The sequence below is a fragment of the Neodiprion virginianus genome, chromosome 5 (genome assembly GCF_021901495.1).
Source record: "Neodiprion virginianus isolate iyNeoVirg1 chromosome 5, iyNeoVirg1.1, whole genome shotgun sequence".
In the NCBI taxonomy this organism is placed as follows: Eukaryota; Metazoa; Arthropoda; class Insecta; order Hymenoptera; family Diprionidae; genus Neodiprion; species Neodiprion virginianus.
The window spans coordinates 26,283,472-26,307,385 of record NC_060881.1 but is presented as its reverse complement, the minus strand read 5'-3'; the positions used below and the strand labels follow the sequence as shown (position 1 = coordinate 26,307,385).

Genomic DNA, 23,914 nt, shown 5'->3' with positions numbered 1-23,914 from the left:
CAAAATTTTCGTACCAAATTTTCCCGCCCCATAACCTCACTAATGAAAAATGTTTCAACGGAGTGTAACTAGGTGGCATCACAATTCTAATCCAACTCGGAACTCTGTGACAAGCATTTTCCCCTCATGACAGCATGCTTTCAGCAACGAGCGTTGTGACAAGTTTTCCGACAAGCACTTATGCCGCGGTCGGTGAATCGGTGCATTCGCATTGCTGATAATTAGCATAAACACTTAGAAAGGCAAGTGGGTAGTGGGGACCCTCCATGCACACCTGCTCGTCGTACGCAGCCGTACGGCGCCGGAGTGGCGAAGGGCTCCGGTCGGCGGCGGCGGAGGAGGGGGGGGGGGGCATGAGACTATAGACGGTATCGAGACCAACTTCAAGAGATACGAGCGACCCGGCGATCAGTGCGTAGGATCCCGTTAGCCGTGTAACGAGGTGTTGCTGTCGCAGTGCAGCACACGAGGCGGGCCCCGCGCAATCGACTGACTGGTTTCCGAGTCGAAAAAAGGACGTGTTAATAGTAAACAAACGAATAACAGAAGGCGGTTGTTTTTCGAGTGGACGATTTTATTAAGTATTATACAGCGCGATATTCGCGGCTTCCTAATCTTCGTCGCCGGCGGTAATTCGAGCTGGGTTTGTTGCGAAAACAACGACGTGCTGTCCGAGTGAAGGAACTTCTGAACACTTTGGCTGTCGGGGGTTAAATCATGACAGAGTTGGTTGTCACTTGCCACCTGAGCAACGGACAACTATGAAGCGTGGGGTATTTCGCCACTCGCTGCTGCATCCTATCGACGCGAATGTGCAGGTGCCGTATATACGCACACTATTGAGGATTACGGCGTGAAACGAGATTCGAGGCCTACCGATTATTGCCTCAATCTTATTTTGCAAAAGGCGGTTTAATCTTATCGTGAATTCTCTTCGGCGTGCAAATGCTATGCGGATTTATTATCCATCGCGCCGTATTCTAACCGTTTATCTGATATAAACACTGGTTCGATTTTTTTTTCGTTGATATTTTCGCAATGTGTGTGCGCGTGTTCGTCGGTTTCTCTGTATGCAATAATGGAGTAAAGTTTCATTCGCACAAGTAACGATATCATTGTTAATAAAGCAAGTAACGAGATTTCGTTGAGATGACAGATGCCATTGAGGAGTAAAACAAAAGACAACGGAACATCTGAACGAGAACTCGGCCGGTAACTCGAGTTTGAAACGGCGCGACGTTGGCAATTGTTCTTAATTAAATAAGATTAATTGTAATGGAAGGGAATGGCGAGACGCTCCGGGCAGATCCGGTGCTCGAGGAAACATTCTACATAACTTCGAAGAAGAACACGTTCTACCGAGTCAAGCTTACCGAGAAGGGTCTCAGCCTTCAAAAGGAGACCAACGGATCCACCAAGACTGAGACGATCGCGTTGAGCGATATTATCGGATGCAGATGCATGCGGTCGAAGAAGCGAAACGCCGGCTCTTGCGTCTGTCACCCGGGCGCCTCTCGAACCCAACTGAAGGTCGTCGAATCGAGCGAAAACATTCAGCCCTACGACGAACTCGACATGTCCGCCTATCTCTACATCTACTCGTACCCGATGAAAAAACCCCGTGTCAAGGGCGCCAGAAGACGCGAAAGAAGCACTCTTACCCTCAGGTTTCGCAGCTTCGACAAGTACGAGGACAATTTAAGGGAAGCCAGCAGGTGGCGACTCGCCATCAAGTGCCTCATCGCCAGGGTACCCGTTCCCAAATCGCTACTCAGTCCTACCGACGCCAATTTGGAGCTTCTTCTCAGTGGTAAGAAGCAGGGGATTTCCCCGTTTTTTATCCACGGAAAGGAAAAATTTTCTCGCCTTACAACCGGAAACACGTTTTTATACTTTTTCCTCATTCGTTAGCATTTTGTTTCATCTTTACCGACCGAGCAAAACGTCACTCATTAATATTACAGTGTTACTAATGAGAAAATGCCGCAGATTTTGAATTGCGATAGTTGCTATGTTTTTTGGTCAATGATGCATGCGTGAATCCTCATAACAGTCAATATAAATAACGTTTTTCTCGTTTGGTAAAAACTGACTACGAGGATTATCTATCAAACTTTTCCCATCTATAATATTCGAAATGCGGACACTGAACCTTTGGTAATTCGGGAAATTCTCATTTCGTCGGTTCGACAGTCATATTTAAATCTTGGGAAAAACCAGAAATCTTGGGGAATTTTATCTTGAACCAGGAATATGGATATGATGTCATAAAGTATTGACACAATCATTACCCTGAGGTTTATCTTGCGTAAAGAAATTTTCATGTGTAATATTAATTAAGTTGTACGTAAACAAATTAGTATAAATACACTATAGTTATATATATAGTTTATAGCGTGGTCAAGAAGCTGTTTCAATTCATTTAAAGCCACTTGAAGTCACTTGAATTTTTTATTTTTCAATTGTAATTCTGCACAGTAGTTATGAAAAATAGTCAACCGAATATCATTTGAAATTAACCTCAGAGCTTAGCTAATCTCTAAGCCTAAATTTCTATTAATGTGACTGATTTTATTTCGCGACTTGATATTTTTATGGAAATTTATGGGAGATTCCCGTCTATGTTTATGCTACATGCCAAACAAGTATGCGAAGTGCAGTATCGATACGAAAAGGAGATAAAACGTCCAATAATTTTTACCTGAACGCTGAGATTCAATGTCAATTGCTTACACCGGTAATTTGGTGAAGTAAATTACACTCAAATTATTGGAGTTGAAATGATTTTGTAAATTACATTCAATTTGAACGGACAAAGTTGCACAATTTTGAGATAAAAACTTCGTCTATAGATCGCGAATGATATTTAAGGTCTCGAAATTTCTCCGAGTACTTGATCATAAAACGCTGCCAACTTAATGTACTTCACAAACTTGTAATAATCATGTATCATTTATTCATTGTAATAATACACGCTAATGAATACAAGACATTAGTGTGAAATACTGTCTGGATTTCCTGGAATATCTTCGTGATTTTAGACTTAATCATCAAAGTCGTTCCTGGTCAAGAGATTTTCGAGAATATTCTCAAATTCGAAAAGTATCGAATCGGGAAAATATTATTCCTCAAAAATATCAATATATTGTATTGTTTGTTATCGTAGTTCACGCATCAACGTCGGAAAGTTATTTATCAAAAATATCAAGCAAAACTATCCGTTCGGATGTTGAAATGTTGCTATTAAATTACCACTATATCCCTCATAAATACCTGCAAAGACAGAATTCCACGCAGTATGAGGAGTGAAAGATTGACCTCGACAATTGAAGTAACTAAAAATTCACGGACTTGTAAAAATTGTTTGCTCTTTTTTTTTCACCGTCGTCAAAGATATACAGATAACCTACGTTTTCCCACGTTTCTGTGATTAATTATACCTTTTTTTGGTACAAGATATAAAATTTATAATCTTGATCTCACGGTACGAATCGGTATAATTTGTATAACTGTTTTCTCGCAAACTTCTCTTCCATTACAAGTCGATTTCTATGGTGGCGAATTTATAATTATAACTGTTGTCATGCTCCTGCATCACGAATGATGATAAATTTACTTCTTGTGACGACTAATTTATCAATGCAACATAATTTGGGAGTCAAATTGGACGAACGTTGATCGTTCGCGTGTGTGCAATGTACCATTATCCAACAGCAGCAAGATCAGAACTGACGATGCGAACACGGCACGATCATATCGTCGTGTTGATAAAATATTGCACTTTATAATCTCATACCACACGAGATCTAACGATAAGCGATTTTATCCGGCTACATTCTGAATTCAGTAATTTAAACCTTCATTCTAACTGTCATAGATCAATTCTCTTATTCCTCTCCCGAGTTTCAAGGTAGCACGATTTTACACTTCGAATAATATTTTATTTTCGTTATATCGTCGTGGAGTGCACAGAAATTTCGAATTTACCGTTTTTCCGGTTTATTGTCACGGCATGACGTAGTAATAATAGGATATAACGTGTGTTTTTTGAAAGAAACGTGTTCTTTTACGGTGTAAAAACAATAGATGACAAATACGACGAAAACAGATTAACGAGCATTCAGTTTGCGCCCCTTCGGGTATAATTAGCTCGAGAGCAAACAATCGATCGAAAATTAAAGTAACCTTTATATCTTTGAACGCTTGTGGCAATAAGAGATAACGTATTGAAAAGTTAAATCACGTCCTTAGGTTTGACATTGAAAACAGAATTGTTTTGCATAGCTATAAAACAATCTAGTGTCTTAGCATCCGTGAAAGATGAGGAAGAAGTTTTCGCGGTTGAAACAGCAAGGAAATTACATCAATTGCAGTGTAAACGTTGATAAAACTCACTCTTTGAAATACGTACATCGACACTAGCAAGACACGAAAACCAATCTTGGTCACTTTGAGACAGGAATGGACTTAAAGAAGATTATCGCGTGTCATCCCATCAACATAATTACTGTTGAGCAGGATCGAGTCAAGTGATGCGCACAACGAATCACGAGTCATAACATGAACTACGAACCTACACGTTCGTGACTAAAATTTTTTGTTGAAATAATTTTTAAGACCACGAACCTACCGTTGAGACAATTGCATTGTTTAAAGTATCGTTTTCGATTGCAAAAAGCTGTGAGAAAAAATTTGGTAAAAATGATACCTTCTTTTCAAAATACGTGCGAAACATTAAATTTTTAACTCTGATAGATTTAGCTTCGTGTTCGTGGAAATAATCTAAACAACGAGAATATTTCAAAAAACAAAATTGCGAACTCCAGTGCGGACAACAACTCGATTTATCATGATTCAAATGACTTTAAAAAATTACTAGATATAGTTTAAACCAACGTTAAAAGATCCTCAGAGTTTTGAAAATATCCATTCAATTTTTCCCTGTCGAAAAAATTTCGGAAAAACCGCTTAATTTTTGGCCTGAATTAGAATCTATGCCATATCTTTATTTCTCCGTCAAACGAAAATCCATCGGAGTGTTTTTACTCAGAATTGCGTATGAAGTGAGAGTATCTTTGCCGAGTTTGAGCATACGTGGACTTGGATATTTTGAGCTATGCACAACGTCGAAATCGACGAAAGTCACCCCCCTTAAAATTGATAATCGGTACTGCACAGTGTCAGAAATCTGTAGAAGAGCGTCGAGGATAGTTTCACCTGGAAATTTGTAGAAGCTTCATCTCCTCACTTGTCCTTTTTATCACATATCCGAACACTGCGACAACAGCATCAACGAGTCGGAGTTATCACACGGTGCAGTGCATCTCGAAATTGCCACTTGCACCGCTCGACGAATCCTCCAACCTGCAGGCGAATCGATTCAGCCTGCACGTTGGTCTCAGGCAGATGGTTTATTCTGTAGGTATAACGTAGGCAAGGATGCTACGTGCAACGAGGTCGATGACCTTCTTATGTAAAAGTGAGAAACCCACATGACGTTATTGTGTCGCGATTCTCACGTCACACCCGGACGGAAAAGTTTCACCGGTTAATTAATAGGTGAAAATATTGCGAAACAAGGGATCGAAGTGACAAAAATCGAAGCTTCTGGTATATGGAACGATCGATGAAGATAAAAAGGTTCTCTTCTCCGAGATCGTCAGAATTGGTTGTGTGAATTCACGTTTCGCCGTGTCGAAATAGTAGGTACAGGATAAGATAGTTGACGCGTTGTTTTTCCGAATTTCTATCGTTGTTCGTGATTGTGATCGTGATCTCCCTCCCCCCGCCCTTTTTTTTTATTTTTATTTATTTTTCCTCCGCCTGCTCTTACGCGGCTACTCCTCGGGTATAATTGATTCAAGGATCGCCGCCACTGCGGATGTTATGAACTCCTGCATAATCATTCTCGAAAACACGACTCGCGTCACTGGTAGTTAAGCGAAAAAATAAAACATCGATAACAATGATAATCGTGACGAAAAGTTATAGAGATTCCGACGTACAAAGTTTCTACGCCGTTTTTTCATTCTGTATAATTTGGTATAAGAATCTAAAGAATGGAATAGAGACGTATAAAAATTTACGTAATAATCGATCGTGATCGATTTAAAAATTGTACAACCGGTTCTTTGTGTACTATACGAAAGGAAGGAAAGAAGAAGAAAAAAAAAAAAAAAAAACTACGTCTACCTAACGCAAGGAAAGAATTGATTGATCGATCGATCGATGTAAACGATCGCGCAAAATCGTTCGATGCTAATTTCTTTTTCTCTTTGTTATCGTTCTTTATAATCTGCTATTTTTTTTCTAATTCAATAGCGTGTAACTGGTTTCTTGTATAACATCTGTTTTCGAACTCGCTGAATGTATCAAACTTCGTTACGGCTGTCGTGCGGTGAAATTAAAATGAAAAAAAGACGAAAATGAAAAAAAAAAAAAAATCAAACGAAACGAACGAACTTGAAAAAAGAGCATAAATTAAACCGCAGATATGATTCATCCGTTCTGTGGCGTGAATAAAAAATTTCAATTACGAACTGTTCTAGAATTCGCCTTGCAAATTTTCTCCCCGATGACGCGGAAGACGCGAAATTTATGAAAGAATTATACCGAATGAAAATAAAAAACAACTTGTTCGTCATAGTTACGTCCATGTCTATAGATGTACAGATCCGTAAACCGGCCTCTGGAATGACCCGAATCTTTTTAAGTTTATCATTGAAAATCACCGCAGTTAGTCTGTAAGGTTAACAAGAAATCGAAGGTTTTTTTTTTTTTTTTACGCATATAATAATCACGACAAAAAAATAATTTTATTCACAATCACGCCTAAATTACTTGCGACAGGATCAAAGTCTTTCAAATCACGTTTCACCCATGCGTGTTTTCAGTAATATAATCATAATCTTGTCTGTTATTTTAAAATAATAGGTTCAACTTTCAGCTATTATCTCGAGATCGGTTATAACTCATAAATAATTCACTGTCGGTCTCGGTTTTTTTTTTTTATGGGTCATTCAATGATTCAGATTCTTATTTTGACGACGTTGCGGAAGATCGTAAAGAAACAATTAACCTCATTATCATAACAGAAAAACAAAAAAAAAAAACCGTTCATATTTTGTATACATATTTATTTACATTTTTTGCAAATCAATCAGCTCACCTTGAATTTTCGTAAAATTTGTAAAATTCTATTATTTCAAAAATTTCAGATGAAACGATTTAAATATCCCCAAACGAAAAGAAAATAACGAAGTGAAAAAAAGTGGACAAATTTTCAAACAATTCTGTCTATAATGTATGTACGAAATCACTCTTCGGTTTAATTTATATAATCTACGATTGTAGCTTCAATTTTTAACACAAACTAGCAACAAATTTAACGTACGTATAGAATAATTGAATTCAATATTACAAAAATCTTTATCTTTGCAAATTGTCGAGAATTGTAAAGAAGCGAAACATCGGAATTCTGTATTATACCATTAAATTGTACAACAGATATTACGAACGGAGTGAGAAAGAATTGTGGTAAATTATGACTCTGATTAAAATCAGTCTCCGGAAGTTGGAACTTTAATGTCACTAATTATGAGACTATTTTTTTCTCGAGAAAACTATTTATAATACATACGCCATTCCCTCGTTTTCTCCTTATCTAACCAGACTTCAAGATTATATATACTTACATTCCTGATGTTCTGAAAGAAGGTCAATTTTACCAAATCTCGATCTAAAACTTTGTAAATGCATGTAATAAAAATTTTTCATCGCAAGTTTTTAGATTTCGATGGATAATAAGGAGGGAAGAAAAAAATAATATATATACATTTTTTGGAATAGAATGATTTTCATATTTTTATGCATACAAATTTCGTTGAAAAATTGAAATTGGGACACAAGTTTCTTTGAATCTCTCGTAGTTTTTTTTTCTTTTTTTTTTTTTTCCTCCGCACCGTACAAAATTTTTACACACACGCAATAAATCGTAATGTTGCGAACGTTTTTACCTTGACATCAGGGCCGTACGTGTACAGCATATAAATCCTTGTAAGTACTCTATGGTTATTCTCGGTCGTTTATTCACAACTATAAAAGTGAAAGGGGTTCACGAACCCGTGTTGTGAAATTTTTCACACGTACTCGTTGTGTGGTAATAGAAAATTTATCCCCGAATGCAAATTTACACACATATACTGTAAAAAATCATAAATGAAACGCTATACGATTACGAACCTGTTTGTTACATAAACAACAAACTGACCGATCGTGCATCATGCACTCTGTCATTCTTCAAATTGAAGTAAAGCTAATTTACCGTAGTCATGTAACCGTGTTAAGTTTCCTTTGTATTTCATTTTTATTTCATTTGCCTTTATCCTTGTGGGGAAAAGTGCGAAATTTATTCCGAAAGGCATGAAAATCCCTGTTCCGAACACGGACGTTTCTAATGAAATGAATGAAACCGTCGAGGTTGTCGTGACGAAAAATTTATCGAGGAAAGAATTTTTCAAGTTTTTCTATTTATCATTGTAAATATTTTCGTTTGTTTATTTTTCAAACCGTTGCGTTCCGAACATTCATGAATATTCTAAAACGAATGCGGATGACGTTAGATTCCTGCAGACCAAAGAGTTATTCGGATTTTCCCATCTGCGAAACTTTATTTCAAGTACCGAGCTGAGTTAATGCGCGTTTGAACAATGGTCTGCACATTTTTCCGTGCTGCAGCTGCTGCAATGTTTATTATACAATAGTCTCAGGTTTCTACGTCATGCATTCAGGTGCACTAATCTAATGCCGTGAGCCGCAGTGCTGCACAATTGCCTACAATTACACGTCGTCGGTGCAGCTTTTGCAAAGTTACGATGCGAAGGAGTTTCAGAGATAGAAAAAAAAAAAAAAAAAAAAAAAAAAAACGAATGATCAGTTATATAAAAACAAAATATTGTATATTATTTTTCTTTGCGACAAATTTGAATATTTCAGATTGAGAAATATTGTAAAGATCAACTTTATACACGCCATTTGAGTTGGCGGATCAAAATTTGAAATCCGATCGAATCCGGTTAAAAAACTTTGTGCAGGGATTTTTAGGGTCGTTGATTAAATTCGCTATAGTTAATTTTCAAAATATGATATCAGATTCGTAATCAGCGATCCCAAAAATCATGGAACTCTATCTTGATATAAAAGTTGACCGATCAGTACAATAATGTGTGACTCAAAGGTTACGATCATTGATTGACAATTTGTTGTTGTTTTTTTTTTTTTTAAACCTTGAGTTGTTTCGAAATCTGGTACTTATTACTTACTTTGCTGTTGGGGTTTAATTAGGCCTTGAATTTAACCAATTCGATACGAAACTGCTATCGAGAATTTCATAATGAATACGTTAAGTCGGGTTTATTTATTATGTATACAAGATCCATGATGCTGAGTTCGTTTCGAATTAAAATGAACGAATGAAATGATATCGATATTTTATGTCGAAAATGTTTATAAGAACCTCTTCCTGTTAACGATGACGTGAAAAAGAAACACGCCTATGCTAATTTGTCTTTATGATTCGACAGAGAAGAAGTGTCAGAATTGTAAAACCATCCGGTGAAAGTCCAACGATCAGGTTTATAATTTGTTGTTATCTTTTTCTCTCCCACAGTGTTTTTCGTCAGACTTCTTAATTCTCTTTCTAGAAAAATTTACGTTCATATTATTGAACATGAAAATTATTAATCATTCATATATTTTTTGTTGCTGTTTTTTCCTTACGTCTCGCGTTTACCAATCTATATAATTAAATTTCTTTACAATCGCGTGATTCTATATGTAAAATATCTGCCTCTTCAAGTTTGTTACTATTTTAAAACGATTTCTTATAATCCGGATACTGCAAAGTATGAAAATTGGCAGCGTAAGCGATTCTTCGATTCCTTGACGTCACCTTAACCACCCTGAGTATTGTTTCATGGATACACGACGACCCAACAACACGTCTTCGATGATTAATTGACTAATCAGGAGTGATGTATGCACGTTCCCGTCACAGGAATGATCGATCACGTAATTCTTTCGCAATTAAATATACGTACCATTTCATTGTCATTTTCACGATTTAATTACCTTACACAGCCGCATTTTCGATGGAAACATTTCCTCGTACGTATACACACTTTACTCACTCATGTATGGATGCAATGTAATGAGGTAGACAGGTAAACACTCAATTATACACGGTTTATTTGGAACTAATCGCTCTTACGTATACATAATGTATACGGTATATTTTCTTTCGCAAACAGTCGATGTTGTCGAGCGACGCGCATAATTTTTATTTTCGTTATCGTTGTTTATTGTTGATTTTCAAGGTGAAATTATATAAACTACGATATAAATATTACGTGGATATTTTACCGTTCTACAAAGAATCTGTTTGAAACAATAATTATCGATGCAACAAACTTCTCGTCGATATACGCCAATTTTTCATCTTTTTTTTTCTCTCTCTCTTTTACTTCACCTTCGATTTAAATTGGATTTTTTATTCCTTCCTCAGAGCTAATGTATCTTGAGGCCTAGAATTCAGCGGTACAAAAATGAAAAAACGAAATGACGATGATAATGATCGTGTTTTCCATTTTCTAATGTTCCTTTCACAGCATCAATCATCTGTAGGCATAATCAGTCGAAAAAAAACAAAACGATTATTTCACTAAACGTGCAAAGTGTTGCATACGTTTGCATATATTACGAGGTTTGCACGTACTGCTGGAATAATAACGTACGTCAGACTGAAATAATAAATGCTTACGCTTATCTTGCCTTGCGAGTCGCCTCTTCTAACAATAATATCAAAGATAGAAACGTAAACTGATACGCAACATCTTCTTGCGCGTAAAGTTGATCCGTGTGTCGTAGTTAGATAATATGCCCACTTATCACGGATTCTGAGACGGACATTTTTTTTTTTTTGCTAAGTTGGTTACGTTGGCAACGCAGATTCAGCCCGTGGCGGCCGATCGTATTTTCGGTATTTTTTACACTGCGCGCACGCGCAGTCGCGAATAAATTTGACATTACGCAACTCTAACCTCAATCTCGTGCCGCGGGAAAAAACGTGCAACATACTCTTTTTATATAAAGAATCGTGTTCAATAAGGAATTTGCCTCCTTGGTAAACAATACACTGTTCCGATTTGATATTGATCAAAATTTTTTCGCTTAATGTAGTATAGATGTAAGATGTGTATGTATATACATATAATTACAAAGTTTGATTATAGGTACACATAGGGCATTCCATGCCAACTGAAACTAACGCGAAGGTTCACAATTTTGATTTTGCTGAAACTTGACCCTGTTTTTGAATTCTGTGAAAAAAGCTGCGTTGATTTTTTTCGAATTTTCTTGCCCGACCGTTCAGGAGGTCATGAATTTTCGAAAATTCTTACAATTTTTTCGGCACGTACTTATAAATTTTTGAAAAAACCCTGAATTTGAATGTTATTTTCTAAAATTTGTGCGTTTTTGAATATACTTTTTGAAAATACAATGCAAAAAGATGTCAAAGGGATTTTTTTACTCAAGTGGTTTCAACTTCAAGATTGAAATTTTAAAACATGATCAAATTCATTGGAAATACATCATGGTCATGCGGTCGAAAATAAAATTAATTTCAAACGTGACTTTTCTTTTTAATTGGGATTTCGATTTATCGTTACCGGTCGCTATGTTTCAGGACGCCACCGCCAGCTGGCGCCTCATTCGATCTCCGTCAGATCGGCAAAGTAATTCAAATTCATTTTGTGATTCAAAAACATATCATTTTTTGTTTCCCTTTTTTTCCGCCCACACAATTCTACAGTTTTGAGTTCCCACCGAAAATTCTTGTAATATTTAATCTTACGGTTTTTCAAATACAGCCGTTTTCGTTTCTTACGAATAACGACATAATTCGTTATCGTGCCGATATTTCAGAAGATAAAATGTTATCGCATTTGACATTTATCGACTCAAATCTGACTTTTCCAGGTTGACTGATTTGATGTGTTTGTCGTTATTGTTATTAGTATTGTTGTTATTATTATACCGCTGCATTTGCCGCACAAAAATTTGTTTTTAAAATTCACGATCTACCTTGTTACTTACAAGAAAATTACTCGATGATTCATATGTACTTGATCATTATCTTAAACATATATTATTTATGCGATTGATGTAACATTGTTATATTCTTTGAACAATCACTCATTAGCTGTATAACAATTTTTAAAAAAATACCGATTTTTAAGTGTCCGCGTCGAGAAAATCGAACCGCAGACAACGACCTTGAGATTAATTATTCACCGCTCATTCTCTTCATGCTAATCTTGTAATTTATGAACAATGCACACGTGCGGCCGTGATGTGGAATTCGATACTGCATATTTCTAAACAATAAAGGTCTGCTGGAGGATACTACGAATTGCCAATTATTTTTTCCCCAAAGATTCTTGTAGAAAATTTATCGCTGTACAGAATGAACCGAATAACTATTGAGCAATACACGTTATGCGAAATATTTTCAAATTGTTAAATTTTTTGGGAAACTACGAAATTTGAGCAAAAACTAATTACCACACCGTAGAAATAATTTTGATCGTTGAGAATGCTGTAGTTTATTTTTTATCCAAAATCCGAAGAAAAACCTCTGACTTTTTTTTAATTATTCTTATATTGTGAAAATTGTATTAACCGTTCACAATCAGCCATTAATATCCAGTACTTGTCAATTAATTCGGCTGATTGAGAAAAATATTTCCACTTTGGTTGGAGATAGTGATTTAAAGATACGCTAAGATTTCTGTCGTCTAATCTTACAAAATAACGTAATTGAAATAGTATATCCTTTCGCTCTAACGTAGTTTCAATTTTTTTCTTCTCATTCTTAAGCGTGTCCGGGAGAAGATCGAAAGCTGTTGGTGCTACTGAATCCGAAATCGGGACCAGGCAGGGCGAGAGAAACGTTCCAACGGAGAGTTCATCCGATTTTGTCGGAGGCCGAGAAATCGTACGAGATCCATATCACGAAGTACCCAAATTACGCCAGAGACTTTGTCAGGTCGAAGGATATTTACCAATGGAGCGGCTTGCTGATGGTCGGTGGCGATGGTATCATATTCGAAGTCGTCAATGGACTATTCGAAAGGCCGGACTGGGAGAAAGCCATGAATCAATTACCTCTCGGCATCATCCCTTGCGGATCCGGAAACGGCCTCGCCAAGTCCATCGCACATGCCGCGCAGTTAGTGATCGATTTATTTCGTTATACTGCACTTGAAACATTCTTCTTCTACCAATTTCTTTTCCATGATGATTTTTCTGCTATATGTTATGTACGTTGAGCGAAAAAAAAAAATAACGACAATACTATAAATAATCTCACAACAGTTTCTGTTTCCCTGTTATTTTTCAGAGAACCGTTTGACCTGAATCCAATGCTTATCAGTACTCTATCAGTCGTTAAGTGTAGAAAAACACCTATGGACTTAGTGCGAGTGGAGACAAGGAATCAGGTGATTATTACATTCTATAATTAGTGTATCGATATAACTAATGAGATAAAAAAAAAAACAAATCAACAGCAGTAACAAAAACTGATTCATTAACGTCTTATCATTTTAGATACTGTTCTCGTTCCTCTCCGTCGGCTGGGGTTTGTTATCCGATATTGACATCGAGAGCGAAAAACTCCGTGCTATCGGTGGTCAAAGGTTTACCATTTGGAGCCTGGCACGACTAATCGGGCTCAGAACGTACAAAGGCAAAGTGTCGTTCCTGCCGTACGACAAGCCAATTCCAAAAGAGAACGGCACCACCGGCAACGGATTTCAGAAAGATCGGCAACCCGACATCGGCAAAATTTCTCATTCAAAAAGCTACGGGGATCAACTAGACCGGTAATCATGATTAGAATATTTGCGTGTAGTCGACATGTCGCTTTGCATTATTCGGATTTTGAATCAAGTCGATGATTGACGTCAAATTTAGGTACTCGACTATCTGCGAATCCAGGAGTTACCACGACGCGATTGACGGCGATCAGATCCCAGATGCTCAGGAGAGGATAAACGGCCTGGACGCCAATGTCGACGAAGTTATAACTGAGAGCCTATCTCTAGAAACTGGGAATCACAGAAGGAGGCTCGACAGCTTCTACTCGGTTACTTCAAAAAAGTCTACATACTACAGTACTGGGGGTCTCTCCAGTTATCAGAGTTTCTCTGAATCGCAGAGCGCCGAATTAGGTATTAAATCGCGTTTTACAAAATTACCGAGTATTATTGTCATTTCGATGGTGATAAGATTATCCTTATAAAAATTCATCTGGATAAAATTTAACATACTTTCTCATACAGTTATCTCTATGAAAGATAACATCGTTCTCATTTTCATTTGTAGGTGATCAAAGACAAAACTATAAAAACGGGAGGTTCCTAATACGCTGCGAAAAAAAAACCGTTGATTCACCGAAATATTTCTTTGTGGGTGACAAAAAAAAAATAAAATACGTTGTTGCTGCGAATAATTTTTTGCTATCGAGGTGCTGGGAAATTTTATGCGAAAGCAACTATAGATAGTGTAGGTGTTTTTTTAAAACAACAAAAAATGTTACGAAATCAAGCAAAATTTAGTTTGAACAATAGGATATTATTATTATTATTTTTTTACTATTATTATTCTCACGTAAAAAAATATTTTTGCGAGGAGTTTCTGCGAGACATTTTGATTGGGTTATTTATTTTCGCAAAATTATATCAGATTCTCGATTCGAAGTGGTGTGATTTGTATATTAATAGGGTGTTTTATTTTTTTAACTTAAAAAAAGGGTGGATACGAACAGAAAATTTATCTTAATGAAGATAAACTGAACTCACATCATCTCTGAAAGATAAGAGATAAATTGTATTTACCGAAGATGATAGACTTAGTTCAAATCACCTGGATAATGTTAAAGATCCAACGTTTTTATGACGTCCCTTGCACTCTGTTTACAAAATCAAATAACAAAATGTGCCCTGCATTTTTCCGTTTTTTCAGGCAGTGGTGAAAGTGAGAATCGAATTATGTACGGCCCAGCATCGACGTTGCCAGCATTGACCGCAGCGCTTCCTTCAACGTGGACTCAAGTCGAAGGTTTGCATCGACATGCGATACCGTCTTGACTAATTATTATTGATTTAAATTGATGTTAATTCAGAGTTCAATAAACGTGGGATGCGTCAGTGAAGATTAAACTCAGCTTTTCCAATGAGAACAAACACGGTTGTAGAACACTTAGTACCACTAATGTTTGATAGTAACTTCTTTTCTCTTAGGGGATTTCATAATGGTCCACGCCTCCTATCAGACGCATCTCGGACAGGATTTCCTCTTCGCGCCTCGTGCTAAATTGGCTGACGGTGTAATTTGGCTGCTTGTTATTAGAGCGGGTATCACCAGGGCACATCTTCTGCAGGTATTATACTATTCCTCTTCCTTATTTGTGCATTTTGCTAATTACCTTTTATTCTGTTTGTTCATTTTTTAGCGATAGATCCGATTAAAGGCATGAAATAGTCATCGTAGTAATCATAGAAATCGTTAATTTCTTGAGGAATTTCTAAAATCGAACCGTAATCGGATCACTAAAGAAATTTGCAAAATCTCAATCTGTTTCTTTTTGCTTTTCCACGCTTTTGTCTTTTCACACTAATAATCTCGTATTGTTACAGTTTCTATTAGGTCTAAGCAACGGTTCCCACCTCAACTGCCCTGGGGTTGAAATGATTCCTGTAAAAGCATTCCGAATAGAACCAGCCGAAGGTATGATCGGTTACTTGACGGTCGATGGGGAGGCCGTAGATTATGGACCGCTTCAAGCCGAAGTATTTCCATCCTTAGCGAACGTTATGAGCACATGATTACAAAAATTGTTTAATCAAATTGGCTCAGGTTTTAGAAAAATTTATCTCGCGAGGGTTTTTGATACCTCGAAAGCTCATTACCACTATTTATTATATTATCATTGTTTTGAGTTTTTCAAGGGGCCATATTTACCACTTGCGCTATTCCTGTTATGACTTGTTTAAATATTACAAGTAATTATATCGTACGGGTGAAAGTATTTTACTCGGCGAATCCAGCCACGTTCGCGTATTATAATTTCTGTAAGTAAATTTTTTTCGTTATGATATAGATAATCTAATTTAATTATTTGATACCTTTTTTTTTTAAATTAAATATATGGCAATCTGTCGTTTCTGCTTTTTACGAAGCTATAATACGTATTGCGTGGTATAGTTCAACTTCCAAGATACTAATTATTGTGTATATATTTAGTGAATCGCGAAATTTTAAATAATACTTTAGACAACGATATATTATTGATTCTAGTATAATACGAAATCGCGTCCACGTGTGTTCGTGAAATTTTCTAGTAGACTTGATTAGATATTACGCATAGATTAATACCGTAGTACTTATTTCAATAAACTTGGTTTAAAAAATTTGCGATGTTCTACCTACACGGGTCAATAAAAAAGTATAATCAACAGAGAACAATAAACTGCATTTACAATAAATGTTGAGGTACTCGGGGAAAAAAAATTTTCCTATGACGTTTCAATCGAGTGTCATATGTCTTCAAAATGTAAAAATAACAGAGATACAAAAGCATAACATGATTAATGATAATAATGATGATAATAATAATAGTTGCAGTTTGCACAAAATTATAAAAGTTTGTATTATATCATTACACCACAAAATACATATTAGAATTTTCGGGCATTGCCTGTGCGTTGTTGTTGCCATTGTTGTTGTTATGGTTTATAACGAGAATTTTTTTAGTACAAAATTACAGAAAAAATTATCATTCAAGGGCTACAAAAAATCATATAAAATTTATAACGCCGTCTTTCAAATGTATATGAGTATTGTTCGAGACGCGTGATGAAGCAGCTAAATATAAAAATTTTAAGCTCAATAACAAATATAAGGATCAGCAGTATACTTACGCATGTGTCAAAACAATTGTGCACACGATATCATTACCGTTAAATTGTGATAGGAGCGTGCAATTATATTCGTGATTGAATAGGTCCAGAGAGCGTGTTTCGCGATTGTAATTATGTATCGGAATCACTGTTATTGTTGTTGTTGTTGTCGATGATATTTATTTCCATTCCCCTTGAATTCCAACTCGTAAACGAAGCTATGATGTGTACATATTAAACTATACTGTATAAATGAAATATCAACAGCCAGTTAAGGGGACCTACTTACTTCAATTCCGTCATTTCATCAATTAACGGCTGCAGACGAATTATTTAAGCTACGGTTGGAGTTGAATATTTGTTTTTTTAAATCTTATTTCTTGTTTGTTTTTAATCAATTTTTTATGTAAATAGATTATATATACATGTGGCGACATCGCAAAGTGATTAGTATGATATTCGGATACATAAATTTCGTGCCAATTAAAACGTCAAAAGGCAATTAATCTAATGTTACTTTGGCAGGAAAAGCAAAATAGTAAATTCAATCAATCCTCTTCCACGGATTAAATAGCGAGTTGAATGAGTATTGAAATAATAGTCAACTTCTTATATGTGCGAAAATTTTGCGGATATAGTCTAGCCGTAGTGATTTTTTTTTTTTTTGCTTCACTCTCTGCTGTAACGGGAACTAAGCGTGATATGAAACTTTAGCTTTACCAAAAATTACGAGACAAACTATGAGTCTATATATAATTAACGATTGTAAGTTAAATTTAAATTTGGTGCTTGGATTGTCTCTTGTATCTTTTTTCTTTTTAATCAATTTCATAATGCACTGGAAAACCACGTTCGTCAATTTATACATTTATTATTGTTACTATTTTTTATTGTATTTTTTGTTAAACGACTAGTACGAGAATGGTCAATGATAATTGTAAAACAATGCCATCCAGGCACTTCATTTTAATGTTACGGCAATTATTACTAAAATATTAGTTGTATTAATAAAAATTATGAATTTATTATATTATTGTACAGTTTACTAGTGTTTTTAGAAACACTGCAACTTCTTATATTTCTCCTTTTCCTTGAGTAACTGCCCGGACATTATGTCATTGACGACAGCATAAAACAATTTTCACTTTAGTATCGTCGAGCGGTGAAAATTATTCAAGCTGTCGCGCTTTTATCATTCATCTAAATTCATTATTCAAGGTTTTTCAGAACAACTTAACATTTTTTGTTAAGTTTTCAGAAGATTACACAGAGAACAAAATTACAATTTTCCAATAAAACGTTCGTATCACTTTATTGAGAAGTAAGACGTTTATCTGTATTTTCAGTTCAATTAATTATGAGAATAATTTTATAAGAATTACAGCGTAAAAATTTTTTTTTCTTTATCGATAAAAGTATCATCAGGCTCGTTGAAGTTTACACAAGATACTACACATATTTATATATAATTATATTCAGTTATTTCTTAATAACGGTAGTTATCGTATAATTATATGCGTGTAATATCTCAGTACAGTATAGAATATAGTATTATATGTACAAATGATGCATTGATCATACTACATCAGTTATGTACATCTTTTGAAAGAAGAATATTGATTAAAATAAAAACAAACAATCAAATAATTATATACAACTCAATGATCTTAATAAAAAAAAATGAAGCTGACTGCTGCAACAGTAATACATAACAATAATGAGCAAAATCGTCAATTATCATATACGTATACAGATAGGCTGATATTAAAAACGAGAAAAAAAAAATAAAAATGAAAACTGCAACTCCTTCGGATAATGACTTAATTAAAGATACTTAACTTACATATAAGATTACATGTTCGAAAAATAAACTGCGTACCTACTACAAAGACACGGACGTGCGAGTGAAAAACGGCACATATAATCGGCAACTGCGGTTTTTTAACTTTTCATAGATGCGTGTTATGTAAGTTGGAGCAAAAACTTTTCACCTTTGGTCATTAAATTAGCCAAAGAAGGCTAGGCATGCTTGCTCTATTGTAAGATAACTTTTATAAAATCGAAAAAATTTTTATCAAACTTGTCAACTTGACACCACCCGTAATTCATATTAATTTTATAAATTAAACATTGTAGGTATTGAATATGGGGAGAATTTGGGAATTTTTAGTAGGTAGTAGGGCTAGGATATGAATTGCTTAAATCACACACATTGATAATTGATAGCGAAATGTACGATTTCAACACTTTATCACGCAACTACAAGTTCATACAATTACGCAAATGATACTACTTCAAGTTTTCGAGTTAAACTGTTCTCTAAAACCAATATGATCACGAGTTAATCGCGTACGATTCTCTACCTAGATTCATAACGATTTATCTACTTCTTTTTTTTTCATTCATTGTTTAATTTTATAATTGTTATTCAGTTTGTACAACGATTTACATGAAGTCAGTCGATTCTCACGTCTACGCGACGATAAATCCTAAAATCTTATCCATTCCGTCGTGAGCGAATAATCCGTGTTGAGAATACCTGTGATTTTTTCAGATATTTCATAGTTGGATTCTCCAAAATTCGTATGAAATATGAACGATAAACCGATAAAAAAAAAAATATCTTTACAATCCTCAGTTCCCAAGATGCAACTGATTGCAGGCTAATTACGGTTCACTTAACTGTTGTTCTTTGAAAAATTCAAGTATTGCTCTAAAGCTCTCAACAATAGCTTGCCTATAAGCTATCAAAGTTAAATGAGATTGACATTTGCACAAATTTTCACAGTCTGCTCTTCTCATCACTAAGGAAAATTCATATCACTAAATCCGATTAGCAAAAAACGATACTAATTCTTTTCTCTTTAATTCTAAAAACTATAACTATATTCAAACCATCCTTTCAAGAAATTTCATGCATTATTATATGTAAATTCAAGTTTTCACCGTGTAAATCAAAAGAAAAACAAAGCGAAAACGAAAATGAATTTCAATATGATCAATTCTTAGACAATGCGATTATAAATACATCGCTAAAGCCTACACATGTCTATAAATTCAATAATATCGAATTGACCATCTTGTCGAGTTTAAACCTCATATAAAAATTATTCAAAATTTGCAACTAGCATGTATCGGTTGCAAAGTATATTATATTGTAGGCGCACAATTTAGTCCAAGTTTTAATCGTGCGACGTGGATTAATTACAGACTCGGTCAGCCATTTTTCAATATTTTTCTTTGTTTAAATTTTGTCTGTAATAAATGGTAGCTAGAGTTTATTAGAAAAAAAACCTGTAATAAACAGCTGGGCGGAGTATACCACACACATAGTTACAAGTGTAAAAAAAAAAATTCAAAAACGACTCTTTTCATATCCACCCTGTATTTTCCAAAGCTCTATACGTATTTGACGATTTGCACATACGGTAAATTAGAACAAATATTAGATTAACGTTAAAAGTTTCAACAATTTCTAGTTACTATTCAATCCAAATTATTTAATATCGACGGAATTGTTTCGTTTCTTTTTTGCTTTACATACGTTTTGTCATCTTTTTTCTTTTCTTCAGACTCTAAACTCAGTACACCGTTAATATACGTATAGAATACTAAAATAGATATACATCGGAATCCAAAATTTTCAATTTCAACTTGTCTCATTTATCCTTTTTCTAACTTGCAAGACTGAGAGAATCTATGTTAGCCAATAAGTCCCTGACGTCGCCTTGAATTTCATCCGAAGTATTGGACAGAGATAGTCGGGAACAGAATGTGCTGAGAGCCTCGACCTGTTCTCTGGCATCTTTTTGCCTCTGCAAATAGGCGAGCAGCATGCCGACCACGTTGTGCACTTCTTCTTTGATCTTATTCATGTCCGAACCTTTGAAGCTTTGCAATAATCTCAACTTTGTCTGCGCTAATTGAAGGGGGTTGTGCCCGTGCTGGTCAGATGAGAGAACGTCCGTTCCTGCTTTCAGCAAGAGTGTTACTACTGCTATTTTACTCGTCACCGCAGCCAAGTGAAGAGGCGTGTTTCCGAGACAATCACGCTGATTCGGATCCGCGCCGTGTTCCAATAATAGACGCACGACGTCCGTGTAACCCCTTAAAATTGCGAGAAAAAAAAATATCGCTAATACCAAACTTGATCAAATTAACGTATCGCAAAGTCGAATGTTGCTGTGAAAAGTGTCTAGTGAAATTCCGCTGTCTTTGAGAATTCGTCAAGGGCTTTGTCAATTTTTTTTTTTTTTTTCCATAGAAAACTAGATTCGTCTCTCTGTTTTGCGCATGAAGGTAAATTAAATTATCCTGCTATATAATTTTTGACCATTTGTAAAAATAAGATAAATTTACTGAAATTAACATGGATGTTTATGATATTCGTAAGCAGGGCAGGTGATTCTTCTCACTATTTATATTTCAAACTATTTATACAGCTGGAATAAAAGTCTAAAACACTGGTGAATTGAATACAGTCTGATTGTGATGAATATTCTACTTCCTTACTTAAAATTATAAGAATCTGTTTGGGTTTGTCAATTTTTTTCTCAAATGCATTCTAAAATTCACCATCAGTTAACTAATCTTTCGAAGAATCAGAGATTTTTTTTTTTTTATATGTTGTTATTCCAGAAGTGAACTAATTGAAAAGCTTGAATTATAGCACTAACCTGGATGATGCTAAGTGGAGAGGGGATCTTCCCTGTTCATCGTGATTATTGGGATAGACACCACTTGTTAACAGTCGTCTCATCAGTTCAATGTTGTTTGTTGCAGCTGCCAGCCTCATCTTCCTTTCGTCGAGAGGCCCTTGAAACTCCTGCCACGTTTTCATCCTGAACTTCGATTTGCGCTGCATGGCATGCAGTTTCATTTTCCTATGGTATGTTGATCCTGCCCGTTGCGGAGACCAAAGCATACCTAAGTCAATCGATAAATAGAGGCATCGATTTATTGGTCAATATTTCTTTGAACTTATCGATATCAGGCATGGCCTTGATAGGCCAATTTGTATAATTTAGAGAAGTTATCTAAAGCTCTCGCTCTTTGGGGTGTGGCAAACACAGCTAGATCTGAAAATGAGATTTCCATGGTATTCCTGAGTCTTTTAACCCAATGATTCACAGTTTTCAGAGGGCTAGATTTATTAATCATAATTATAGATACAGCTTCTCATCGCATTGGCTCTAACGAATGCTCAATATTTAAAAAAATGCAGTTTAAAATTCAACAGTTTGTATAAATAAATTTACAATTCTGCCAATGATTTGTTGGCATATTCACTTCGGCACAGTGATGTAAAGTTAGTTTTATGGTGAAATGAGAAAAGTGCAGTAGAATCAATGATAAATTGAGCTTTCGATAAAACTTGATTCGTCTAAGCTTCAGGGACCTTAAGAAAAATAGCAACTCACTTGTTTTCAAAATCTCCATCGTTGTACTGAGCAGTTGACCATTCGCTCCATAAAGAGGCTCTATGTACATCGGTGGTATGCGAAACTCCAAAACCTGAAATCATCACGATGAAAAAAATTAGTTTCACTATCTTTTATACAAAAAAACCATCCACATATTCGCAATTGGAGTGAATGTTTTCCTTGGTTATAATTGGATATACTACATCTTGTTTAATTGTGAAGTCATTGGGATGAATGTAATTGAGTTTACTATTCATTACATTATAAGTTTGTAATCGATGTTACATTTTTTTACTGTTAATAGCCTTTCACTATCCAACTTGGAATTGAAATTCTGTTTTGTGCCTAAGAAAAGATAAAAATGTAAAAGAACAACTTAAACCTGTATGAAATATAAGCATCTCTGTTTTATAATCGTTGAATCTAAGTATAATCTATCTAAGTACACCAAAAGACTGATCAATAAATTTGTAAAGCAAATGACAAAGTTTTTCATTGTATTAATTATAAGTTGTAGTATAGACATGTATAAAAACCTCTAGCATTGAATACAAGAAAAGATTAACAAAGAGAAATAGAAAAGAAAGGAATGAACGACTATGAATTACATATAAAAGCAAGCACCATTTGATTGACAAATTTATTGAAATATTATTGTTGTATAATCTCGAACCTAAGAACATATTTAGGTATCCAAAAAAGAGGAGTAATGGCCTTCGAGTAAAAGCTAGTAAAACATGAAGAACATCCCAAGTTTCTCAACTTTCTCTAACAAGAGAGGGGGGGAGGGGAGGTGGGACATACTGAAAGCTGACGAAAGAAGGGCGTTATAAAATGAGACAAGAATAAATTTGACATATTGTTTGGATATAATTATGCTGTCCAAATTCAAAGTCAAATTTATGATAATGTATGTATTAACACAATTGCGTCCTAAGGTAAATATAAATATGTACCATTGGTAGGCAAACAAAGAAGTGTTTGCATGCACATAGTAAATAATTAAACTTGAACTATAGTTATACGAGTCGTGCATTACCCTAGAGATTTGAAAACCTATTGAGTACTAGAAAAGGACGGTTTGTAATTTGTTGAATACGACGGAATAGTAAAGCGCAGTATATTGATGATGCCTTTAGAGGGCTATTAATAACATTGATATACCTTTGTAGGCTCGGCATTGGCGTGCAATACCAAAGGTCCTGAGGTGCTCGGTTTCGAAGTACCTTGACCATCAGCATTGGTGTTTAAACCAGGGCAAATCGAAGCGATGGGTAAACCCAGAGGTCGGGACGGTCCAACTTCAACATTGGAAAACTGACTGCCCGCGTTGTTGTTACCAGCATTTGATCCCTGGGGAGAGTTGAAATTCGCGGAGACGTTGCTTTCGTGGGTGACCGAGCTGTCGTTCGAATCGTTACCAGTCTCAACCCCGGAGTCGACCGACGTCATTTTACATCTGTGCGTGAT

The 23,914-nt window shown here is 35.5% G+C and overlaps 2 protein-coding genes across 2 annotated transcripts; one reads left to right on the top strand and one right to left on the bottom strand.

Moving 5' to 3' along the window:
- The first annotated feature begins 373 nt into the window (after positions 1-373).
- On the top strand, positions 374-18,049 carry LOC124306203 (sphingosine kinase 1-like). The gene is made up of 8 exons (XM_046766589.1): positions 374-1,810; positions 12,937-13,288; positions 13,460-13,559; positions 13,669-13,943; positions 14,035-14,291; positions 15,085-15,180; positions 15,363-15,502; positions 15,759-18,049. Exons 1-8 carry the CDS (start codon positions 1,276-1,278, stop codon positions 15,945-15,947), a joined length of 1,944 nt encoding a protein of 647 aa, XP_046622545.1. The 5' UTR covers positions 374-1,275; the 3' UTR covers positions 15,948-18,049.
- Positions 16,212-23,897, bottom strand: LOC124306210 (ankyrin repeat domain-containing protein 54-like). The gene is made up of 4 exons (XM_046766606.1): positions 23,609-23,897; positions 22,442-22,535; positions 21,698-21,947; positions 16,212-21,128 (listed from the first exon to the last, which is right to left on the bottom strand). Exons 1-4 carry the CDS (start codon positions 23,894-23,896, stop codon positions 20,696-20,698), a joined length of 1,065 nt encoding a protein of 354 aa, XP_046622562.1. The 5' UTR covers position 23,897; the 3' UTR covers positions 16,212-20,695.
- Between the last annotated feature and the right edge of the window lie 17 nt (positions 23,898-23,914).